The 11,178-nt window shown below is 35.8% G+C and overlaps 1 protein-coding gene across 10 annotated transcripts in view; it reads right to left on the bottom strand.

The window, feature by feature from the left end:
* Window positions 1–1,407: 1,407 nt before the first annotated feature.
* The window catches only part of ATF2 (activating transcription factor 2), a 41,617-nt gene continuing 31,846 nt past the window's right edge, over window positions 1,408–11,178 (bottom strand). For 9 of the 10 annotated variants that reach the window (XM_071747290.1, XM_071747294.1, XM_071747291.1 and 6 more), the window contains 2 exons: window positions 10,442–10,547; window positions 1,408–4,086 (listed from right to left, as the gene is read on the bottom strand). In XM_071747290.1, the coding sequence (XP_071603391.1) occupies window positions 3,860–4,086; window positions 10,442–10,547 (333 nt within the window). In that variant the 3' untranslated portion in view covers window positions 1,408–3,859. Of the gene's footprint in view, window positions 4,087–6,408; window positions 6,468–10,441; window positions 10,548–11,178 lie in introns of all 10 variants that reach the window. The other variant, XM_071747299.1, reaches the window with a different exon arrangement.

Genomic DNA, 11,178 nt, shown 5'->3' with positions numbered 1-11,178 from the left:
AATTACAGGGCCATCTGGACCTATACAGTCATATACAAGAAATGGGTTAAATAGACCATTCCTGTATTACTGTTAACAAGATGGTTGAAAACAAATGCAAAGGAAAAGGCTACTGTAAGGTAACGTTACACTCACTGTTCTGCAATGTAAATGAGTGCAGTTCAAATTATTTCTCTACTGAGAGAAGCAACAGGTAGCATATAAATGCAAATAACCTTTATTAGACACATTGTCAGGAGTTTATTAATCATGTCATGAAGCATTGCTGAAGTTTTCTTAGTGCAATTTAACCTACCTTACTTTATTAGGATGCACTTAATTTCACTGTTTTCTCCTTATTATCATTTATGAGGACCAATTAAGGTGTTTGTGTCTGTCTCCAAGCAAATTACTTCTGCAATTCTGGTAGGTGAAATCACCACTCATCCAGCACTTCTATCATCTTGTTCCATCAGTGTAGTATCTTACTTTGCCCAGACTCAATTAGCATTTTAAAGAGAAAAAGGTTACTTGCCAGGTATAAAGCCAGGTTTTTTTATATCATAGACAACAAAACTGGGTTAGTTCTTCCCCAAATATCCTCCTATACAGCCTTTGTGGGGCTTTTCTTGGGTTTTTTTGTTGTTTTTTTTTTTTTGGGGGGGGGGGGGGAGGGTTGGTGGTTTTTTTTTTTTGGGGGGGGTTTTGTTTTTTTTTTTGGAGTGACAAGCTTAACTCACATAGCTGGAAAAAGAACACAATGAAAGAAGAGGCCTTGGGCATCATTCTCATATGGTCTCAAAGTTATGTGCAGTTTAAATTTAGTTTCTTTTGGTTAACACAAGCAATAAATGCAAGTACACAGCAAACCTACTCTTTCTTTTTACCTCTCCTAAACCTCCATATCAAGAGTTCTGTCCAGAGCTTTTCAAATAATGGTGCAATATGGTGTGCCACACCATGCATCATGTTTCCAGCACTCATAAACCAGCCCAAACAACTTATAATATTCTAAAAAACCAAACACGAGTGAATGATCTTTTCAACAGAACTGTGAGCGGTTCATGCAACTCCCTCTGTTATTTCACAGCTTTATGTATCCTCAGATGAAGGTATCTGGAAATTCTGATCACACACAAGGCTTTTGCTTTTAAACGTGAGGCAACCAGAAGTGGCTGAGCAACACCTGGGATTACCAAGCTGTGTTTATGAACTCATTTATCAGCAGATTACCTTGGGGTCCTGGAACTAACAAGACAAGGCCGACTCCTCAGAAGCTGCTGGGACTTAACTGTAAGCAAAGGAATTTTGCTGATTTTCTAAGGAAACATATGTATTCTTATTAACATCATTTTGCTGTTAAGAGTAATGACTTCCAGAAAAATGCTTATAACTGCAAGGATGAAGAAATAAGTCTGAAGACATAGATGACTTTTAGAACAATTATAATTTCATTAAAATAGGAACATAACTTAAAGATAGATTTTATTCTCTTTGATGATTTACTCATGCAAACTGCACATAAAAGAAAACAGTACAGTTTGTGAAACATGTCAAATGTAAAGACCCAAAATGCTAGGTACAGAAGTAGTGTGACATACGTCTCAAAACGGAATCCATGGTAGTACAACTAATAACTTTTCTCTTAATTGCTGAATGCAGATTTGAATGGTTCTCCTTCCATCCCCACTGTTAAATTCATTAACTGTTTACACATCTCCTATACACTTATGTAGACTTATTTTACAAGCGCGACAATTTCTGTTATAAAAAGAACTCCACTTATATAAATATGATTGAAAAGCCTTTGTGTTTAGGAGAGCAAATTATAGTATAATCAACAAGGCCTTATCTAGTCCACCAAAACTACAATGAAAAGTGACTGTATAGCTTTCTTGCAGAATTCACATTTTGTGCCTTTGCAATTAATTTCCTTCTTACAAAAGGTCCATTATATTTCACCATCCTGGAAATGTTCACAAACTGTTACAGCTTTTTATCTTGAAATTGGGAAAGTAAGACTTTTCAACAGATGAGGTTATCAATTCAACTTCCTTTTTTAAAGTTTTAAAATACAAAATATTCAGAATCCCTATTATTTTCATGCTTAAAGCCCTGCAGTAATACATACATGAGTTAGATACTTCTTTGTCCAGTTTTCATCATAGCATGGTTGTATATATATTGTAGAAATTATGATCTTCTTGCGGATCAATTACATTTTTAGATTTAATCTGAATCAAATAGAAACTTGATGGCACTGACACTTAAAAACACACAGCATAGTGTGGAGAAGGAAGAGCAAATGAACTACACAACCCAGTATAAGTGCATTAAATCTTTGTTATATACATAATGGAATCCTGCTTTACTGCCAGTTGCTACTATGCATCTGTTTTTGCTATTATACAAAGTTTTCTGACCTGAAAGCACACATCTACTTTTTTAAAACAACTTAATCTATCGTAAAATATTGTACTGTATTTTGAACATGAGTACAGAATCAAAATAGATAATGGCACATTTAAAAAACTCAGTATCCTACAGATGACTGGATAATGAGAAAAAGTGTACCTACAATCATCTCATCAGAAACAAACTACATCATGGAATGTTAGTTATCCAAGTTCGCACAGTAAATAACATTTTAAAACTGCAATCACCTATCAGCCAGCATCACATTGAAGGCATCTTTAAACATTCAAGCAAAAGACTGCTGGCATTAACTACTGAACCATTCTCACGCACACACCACACACACCACATTATAATTACATTGTTTCCAAGATACGGTAGATACTGATTTTTTTTTTTTTTCCACAAGAAAGGTATCAAAATTTTTGCTACTAAAAGATGACAGTGCTTACACAAGAATTAAGTACAAGTTAGCTTGCAAATACAAGACAATGACAAAAAAAAGTCTTGAGTTGTCTGAAGAAGGTTTGTAGGCTTTTCTGGAATCTAAAACCATGAGTAAACTCCTTAGTCTCTGACTCAAAAATCCACAAAATCTCAACCCACTTTGGAATACTAAGTATTCCAGATTTTAGAACCCTGTATTTTACAATATGCTTACTGGTTTCAGCCTAGCAACAAGGGGTAATTATAGATATCTATCCTGACTGGAGAAATAAAGCTCTCCTCCCCCCAAATGAAAGTGTTGAAGGGGAAAAAAATGCCTGACATCAATTTAAAATAATTAAAAAAAAAATCTATTTAGTAATGATCCTCATCTAGAATAGGTATGTGCATAATATTACTGTATCTCATATACTGTACTGGCCCTATTAAACAAATTAAAAATCCCAATAGTTAAAAAAGCCAACCAAAATGCTATACATAAACCAATCCAAATGTTTTTCTTCCAATGTTCTTCCTCTCATAATGTGCAAAACAACAAAAAGGCAAAAAGACAAAAAGCAAATTTACTGTTACTGTCTTTCTTTTTCCTACTGCTTTATGACCTGGCTAATGTCACAAAGTCAATAGGGACTATGCAGAACTTTGGTATAAAAATGTCATGTAATATTACTATCACAGCCTTGGGGATGACCTTTAGTAATTCACCCCAATGTTTGTTGAAATAATACCAAATTAAAAATGAAATAAACCACATTGTACTGTACACACACTTTACACATTAAGCACAAAAAATAACTAGTAAAACTAAGACTTAAAAAAAAAAGTCTTTTGCAAAGAGACTAGAACTGGTGTTCTGTCTCATCTTCACTGCCAATCATTAAAGCCAAATTGAAGTTGGAATTTTAAAAATGAATACTTTTACGCTACAATCTCTCCTAGATGGAGACTGGTCTTTTGTCGATTTCCCTTTAAAGTCACAAATGTATCTCTAAGGAACTGATGCCACGCCAGGTTCTAATCAACTTCCTGATGGCTGTGACTGGGAGGGAGGTGCCATGACCATCTGGGAAAGCACCGGCTCCGTGCTCTGGTCCGCCATCTGGGTGAGGACAGAGGTGGCCACGGCCTCTGCCTTGGAAGTTGAGCTCACGCCATTGGAAGTGCTGACAGAGCTGTGCTGGATTGCCTCTGTGTGTGGGCTGCTCGGCACCGAGATGTCTTCGGAACTGTCATCTTTATCTGCAGCTGAAGAAGAAAAATTAATTCATTTTTTTCCCCCAGAATGTACAGCACCGTGTTCCGGGTAATGGCAGTCACCCCTATGTGATTAAAATGCACGTTGTAACTCGGGGCAAATAGCAAAACAATCTTGGTTTTATTTTTAAAAGAAAATACTACTTCGTAAGCAAATAATACGGACTTAACATTTGCTGTTTATAAGCATTTGCTTAGTCATCAAGCTAGAATAGTTCTACGCTTAGTAATACCTGTGATCATGAATATAATATCTGAAAAAAATATTATTTACACCACTCTACTAACTGGACAATACTTCCCCCAGTTTTCAACCCATGTTCTTTTAACAGTGAATTTCAGTAACTTGTTTTGTATACAAATGTCTGTCAATAAGACTTAAAATTTTCAAAACTTATAAAAAAAAATATCTTCAACAATACTTCAGGTGTTCACAAAACTGAAGCAAATTAGCCACACAGTTGCATTGCTTTTTCTTATGACAGCGTGTAAACAGATTTAAAAATAGTTCTCATCATGCAAAAGTAGAATTTACAAAACGAGAATGGTTTCACATCTTACTCGCACAGATATTCTAGTCATGCTAAAATCATCATTTATTTTCCCAGAGCTACAAAAGTCAGCCAAGACATTTTGCAAACACTGGTAAAAAAGCTGGTAAAGACTAGAAAAACAAAAAGGAAAATAAGCCTACTGCTTTTTTGATCAAAACTAAAAGCACAAACACCAAATTTAATTTTTTTACCTTTCTGTACAACTTTGTACTCCTTGTGTTTTCAAGTATTTTTCACGTGAGTTTTATACATGGACTTAAACCTATTACAGAGGTGGAATCCTGGAAGCCCCTCTTAAATCACTACTGCCTACTGTATGAGGTAACAATATACAAAGAGACACAGCCAGAAGAAGCATGAACCATTGCTTGTGGCATAGCAATGGAACCAAGTGTGATTTTCTCTAAACTTGCCTGGGGAATCCCTTTCAGATCTGCTTGAGATTGGCCCACAAACGCAAAAGTTACCCAAGGGAAGAGAAGGGATGGAAAGGGATGACACTAACACTAAAAGACAAACACCACTGGGATACACTGTCTTATTTCCACAGAAAACCAGGCTAACAGCAGCAACTAAAAGGAACGCTAAGCATGAACAATGATGAAATGAAGTTTATGATGTACTGAGGTTTATATGACATAGTAGCTCCAGGTAAAAGAAATTAACTAAATTAGCAGTCAAGTCTCCAACATAAAGATCTTTGAAGCAATTGCATGCATACTATGAACATACCACTTCAAAGCCTGAAAACAACAGTTCTATTATTAACTACTTCTGGAAAAGAATGGTAAGGTCAAAAAGGATGGGAAAGCAAGCAAAACTGGTGTATTTCTTTCAAAGAAATACTGCCTATTTAACAATTTAACAATTTCTCTTATACCTCCACTACATGAGCATGGATATAATAGTTTGAAAGTATCATGGTGTTCTTATACACAAGGCCAATTATTTTACAGACACAGCATCTTTACAAAATCAGGCCTTTCAAGCATTAAAGGAGATAGAGATGATAATGAGCCAGGTCTGCTGGCACTTCTCACATAATCTAAGGTTACGTGGTAACTGTACACAGCAAGAGGAAGAAAATTAAAATACTCCTGAAAGACATTCTGTAATCCTCAGTAGGATTTGCCCATTCAAGAACAGAAAGAACACGAACGAGTGCCAATTCAGTTAACACTATTCAACAAGACTTCACCTTTTCTACACCTCTGTCAAGACCTACCAGATCTCATGTGAAAACAAGTAAGAAGGAACACATGTGAATTTTGTTTTAAAAAAGAAAGCCAGTTCCTGAAAAATACTGATTTACTAATTATGAGAGTAGCATACTCTTCCCCCCAGAGAGAAAGAAGTAGCAGCAAGCAGGATAACATGCATCAGATACAGTCTACTTGCTGTAACAGTCTCTTCCTTTGCAGTGCTGGTGTTACTCTCCTATGAATTTCAGTCTTTCCATCATGCTTCTTTTGCTGATCCCAGCTGATCCCTTTGTTGACCAAATCCCCATCATGAAATGCCACAAGCCAGAGATGGAGAGGAAGTAAAACAGATCATTATCTTTCAGCCAGAGAAGAAAGGTCTTCCACTGTTCTGTATCACTTTAACATGTAAGTTAACATGTAATTTGTTAACTCAAAAGAATAATGTGTAATAATATAACAGTGGTAAAGCACATGAGAAAGGCTTGATTTTCTGATTTTGATGGGCTCAGGAAGACCATATATGCAATGGAAGAAAGAGTTATGAGAATACTTACGATCACCAATGTACAATAGAAGTTTTCATATCACTGAGCAGATGAACAAACAAACTGTGCTGAAGAGACAAAAGCACATGATTCAGGCATTTTCAGATGCCAGAGGCTAGAGGGAGACAGGTAGTTATATAAGATACAGACCTAGCACTAGTTTACAGTAATAAATTTTGACTGGAAGTGTAAATCCCTGCAACAACTACAAGGTAATATTTAGATATGAGATGCCACCTTTAAGAATAGCTATTTCGATTTCCTTCAGAACCCTTCCTTATGTAGCCCGACCTTTACAGGAATAGCAGCCAAAAACTGAATACAGAAAACTACTTGGAGAATTAAAATGAAACAAAAAAATCTACTCAATGAATATAGAAGATACTTAAAGGCACCTCATTACAAAGGTGACTTGTTTTCTTAAACCTGAAGACTAGGAATAAAGAACAAAGGCTTTCAGAAGACCACATGAAAGTCATATTAAACTTCCAACCGATTTTTTCCTTTTTCTTATTTGACAAGAGAATTGCCAGGCACAAGACTGTGGTTTCCAGGAGTGCAAATGACACATACCAGAATCATAATGCAGCTAACAATGTAGAAAAAAGCCTAGGCATTTAGACTTTGTAATGGCTACCCAAGCTTGCCCTCAAACCAAGGAAAATGCACAGTCCAAACTAGAAATTAATCTACAGAAGTAACATGTGCTGTACAATAGAAGACTGAAAATTTACAGATCTGTATCACATGAACTGTCCTGAAGGCTATGAAGTTCCTAGACAGGCTGCATCATGAGAAGGAGTGAGCAGTTCTGGTAATGGAGAATAACATGGGCTAGACTGAGCTACAGTAATGATTTTTAAAACACCAAACAAACCACAGAAGGGACTTTTGAGGATGTACCAAAAAGTACCCTTTTAGAGTAGTTAAACATTGCTATTATTTGCTTCCTATCACTGCTTACCAATAGCTTTCAGGTAAGCAAACAGAGAGGGATTTCAGTCCCCTGATAATCACCAGAAAGGAAGCCCCATGGTAATTCTCAGACTACCCATGGCGTACAGAGGGACTTGGCCCTAAAACTGTGCTTTCCAGTGAGTTGGCCTTTGTGAATATCCCCTGAATTCCCTAAAGGATTTCCTATCCAGAAGAGGCTGTAGGAACATAGCGGGTTAAGTACCTCACATTATTCAAGGCCTGAAAGTGGGTAACCACCTTCTACCATTTCTCTAAACTCACCCGAAAAAGAACACAAAACAACATTTAGTAACACCTACACTGTAGCTTCTATTTATATTCCTTTATATTCAGTTTTGTACATACACTCCTGACTATTATGATGCCCTTTTGAAAAATATGAAAAATACCTAAAACACCCTTTTCCATATTTTTTTCCAACTCTAGTTTTCACAACACATTTTCTTCTCACAAGTTTTCACCTTTTTCCTGCTCCAAGTCCAGAAAAAGCCTGAGAAAATATAGAAATATTGCAGAAGACTTTCAGTAATAATCTGGTATAGAAGAGCTAAAATGAAAAATAAATGAACAGCACTTAGATTTCTCCTATACACAGCCTTCCCCCCACGAACCCTCCCAATGTTCAAAGACTCATTCAGAACCAACAGCACTTTCTTTGGGAAATCAATAAGCTGAAAACTCAAACATTGTGAAAGAAATTCATCCATACTGCCTCAAAGCACAATAACCATCTTTATGGTTTCTCTGTCCTGATTACACCCCCCTTTGAAGCAGGCACAAGACTTTTTAAATGAGGAAAATACGATCCCAAATAATGGGTATTAGCACTGTCATGCTTTTCACTTGGCAGGAGACAAAAATGCGGTTGGGAAATGCGAAAGATCTTGAAATGCAAAAGTGCCAAAAATACCCAGAAAAGCAATGGATAACTTGTGTCTTTTTAAGCACATAGCAAATGAAATCCCATTAAATTGTGGACCTAGCTGTTAAAACATGGTCTGCATGGTACAAACTAGCACTGTCTCAGCAGTGCACAACTTTCAGCACTACAGGAGCTCAGTAATCTGATGTCTTTTATTTCTTTCTTTCACAGACATAGACAGTTAAACCACTCAATAAATTCTTGAAGCAATTCAACTTAGATTACTTGATGAGCACAGTGTATTTTAAAAAACTTTATATGAACACCATTTTCATAAATGTATTAATCAAATCCATATTTTCCTCTCATCAGCTGGACTGTGGGTTAATGTCACTCAGCCAACATGCTTCCCTAGCAATACTGACACAGAGACAATGTGACAAAATCCTTTCAGAGGGATTGCATTACAACTCTCATTCATGCTGAACTTTGACTTTCAAGAGAGTTTTCAAGAAACTAGGTGAGCTCTGCTTCCAATCTCCTTGCTTACTATTGTTTCACTTTTTTTCTGAACTGCAGGCATTTTCCACTGACTGGCTTTTTAGTTCTTATTCATTTTGCACTCTTTAGTAAATAAGCAACATTACAGTCCTTTGCTGAGGGCAGAGAAGAAGCATTAGAAAACAGCATGTTTCTTAACTTCAACAAAAAAATCCTTATCCATGTAATTAGTTCACCCATTTAAGACTTATTTTTAAATATTTTTCATGCCACTTCAGGAACATACATCCTCAAAACAATAAAATTCAAGAAACCTACAGTTTTGTATTTATTTGAAAAATGTTGCATGCATAATGTTATCCCCTAGTAGCTTCCATATATAATTATGTTGTTCTGTCAGATGGGAGCCATAATGGCCTCATCCCTGCAGCAATCATTGTTAATATAAATCCCGAACATATTTCTATACTGCTCCAATTTACTCCAAGATGCTATTTTCCATCTTGTCAAAATGACTGGAGATCAAAGAACCAAGATTTATAAGCTCAAAACTGACAAGATCAGTATTCTAAATATATATGGCAATAGAGAGATGCTAAATCTCCTGAATCTTTTAAATTAAAAAATATTGCCCATTCTGATGAAATTGCTTACAATGACTACAAGTAAAGATGGTGGCCATTAAGTTTTACTGCAAGCACCTGAGGATCTGTTTGCATGCAATACAAAATGTTCCTTTATTCTCCTGAATTACTGACACTGGCAAATTAAAATGAAGTGGCTACATATGGCAGAAACAATCTTCACATTTACAAATATCCTGAAATATCACTAAATCATAAAAGCGAAAGCTGTGGGTTATATATTATGAATGTTGCCTAATGCATTCCCAGCTCAGTTATTTGTAACAAATTTGTGTACAATGGACAAAATTGGCCATTTATTCTACAGCAGCAGCAGCTGGTTCTGGCACTGTATATCATATCCAAAAACGAAGTTACAAGTCAGGAAAGCATAATTAACCTTTAAAATGCTGGAAGGAGGAAAATCAAATGAGCACCTTCAAGTAAAACTATGCATTAGGAAAACATGCTACTGAAACTCTCATAATTCCCTTAGCTTTAGAACTGCACTTAAAATACCTTGCTTACAGAAAAGTAGTTGCTTAATGTGGAAATCAAAACAATCTAGAAGACACTGTACAGTAGGAGCCATGAACCTGCACTTGATTATTTTAACGCCTTGACTGATCCTGGATGTTATGGCAAATGAGGACAGCTGTTATATTACCTCTACTGAAACCTCATTACCATGAAGAAAAAAAAGAAACCAGAAGGACCTTTCTCTGTACTAAGGTAAGACAAAGTATAAAAAATGGTGTAATACTTCAATTATATTTTCCAAAGCAGGTGTAGTAACCGATAGTCCTTACATGCTAATTATCATAAGCACTTATTAAATCAACATAAACCCTTCAATGTTACACAACACTTCAAATGAAAGGACTTAAAAATGTATTTCTCAATATCATATAATAATTCCTGTATTCTAATAATCTTCCAAGATTAAAAAAAAACCAAACCCAAACAATCTTCAATGTAATTTTAGAACTGCACTTCTCAATTTTAATGTTCACTCAGTTCACTCAGGCAGTATTTCACTGATGCAGCCTAAGGCTATAGGTAATGGAACATTACTCACTATGATAGCCAGATTTCTTCTGCATGGCAGTTACAGGGCAATCTTTATGAGCCAGAAGAAGCTGTTTCAGCTGTGCCACTTCATTTCTCAGCAGGGTGACTTCATTCTAAAGGAGAAGAAAGTTATGTACTTTACCAGGCTCAAACTACACACATTCTGAAGATAAGTATTAAGTTTTACAGGATTTTCAAACGTTCATTTAGGGGTAAATAAAATACAAGAAGTTTCCATTTGGTATATATGGCAAAAATTATGTATAGGTTTCTTTTATCTCAGAATATGTAATATTAGCTGAAACTTGGCTAGCTTTATTTCAAGATTTTCTTAAACTGGAAAATACCCCATACAATTTTCAGTTTGCAGGTGTAGAGTCTATATATAGTCTCATTCACATGATCCAGCCACTGTAAGACTCTTCTGCAAAGTTTTATGATGAATTCTAACCAGAGCAAACCTATATTTAGCTACCCACATTTTAACAGATGCCACAGTCAATGGTAAAAAAAAGGCTAAAAACCCCCAGATTAGCCAATGCAAAATGTTTTTTCTGTGACTATATTTACACTTGTTGAAAGAGAAAATCTCATGCTTGGTGTCTGTTCATTTTCTTATTAATTTTCTCTTTGCCAAGCACACATAAACATGCTGTTTAAAGGAATAATTGATAATCATGACAATATCCTGAAATGTCAGCTTATGTCACTAAATCAAAGTGCAATCTAGGAGAGAGAGCATTT

This window comes from Heliangelus exortis, chromosome 6 (genome assembly GCF_036169615.1).
Source record: "Heliangelus exortis chromosome 6, bHelExo1.hap1, whole genome shotgun sequence".
Lineage (NCBI taxonomy): Eukaryota > Metazoa > Chordata > Aves > Apodiformes > Trochilidae > Heliangelus > Heliangelus exortis.
This window is presented reverse-complemented; position numbering and strand designations above follow the sequence as displayed.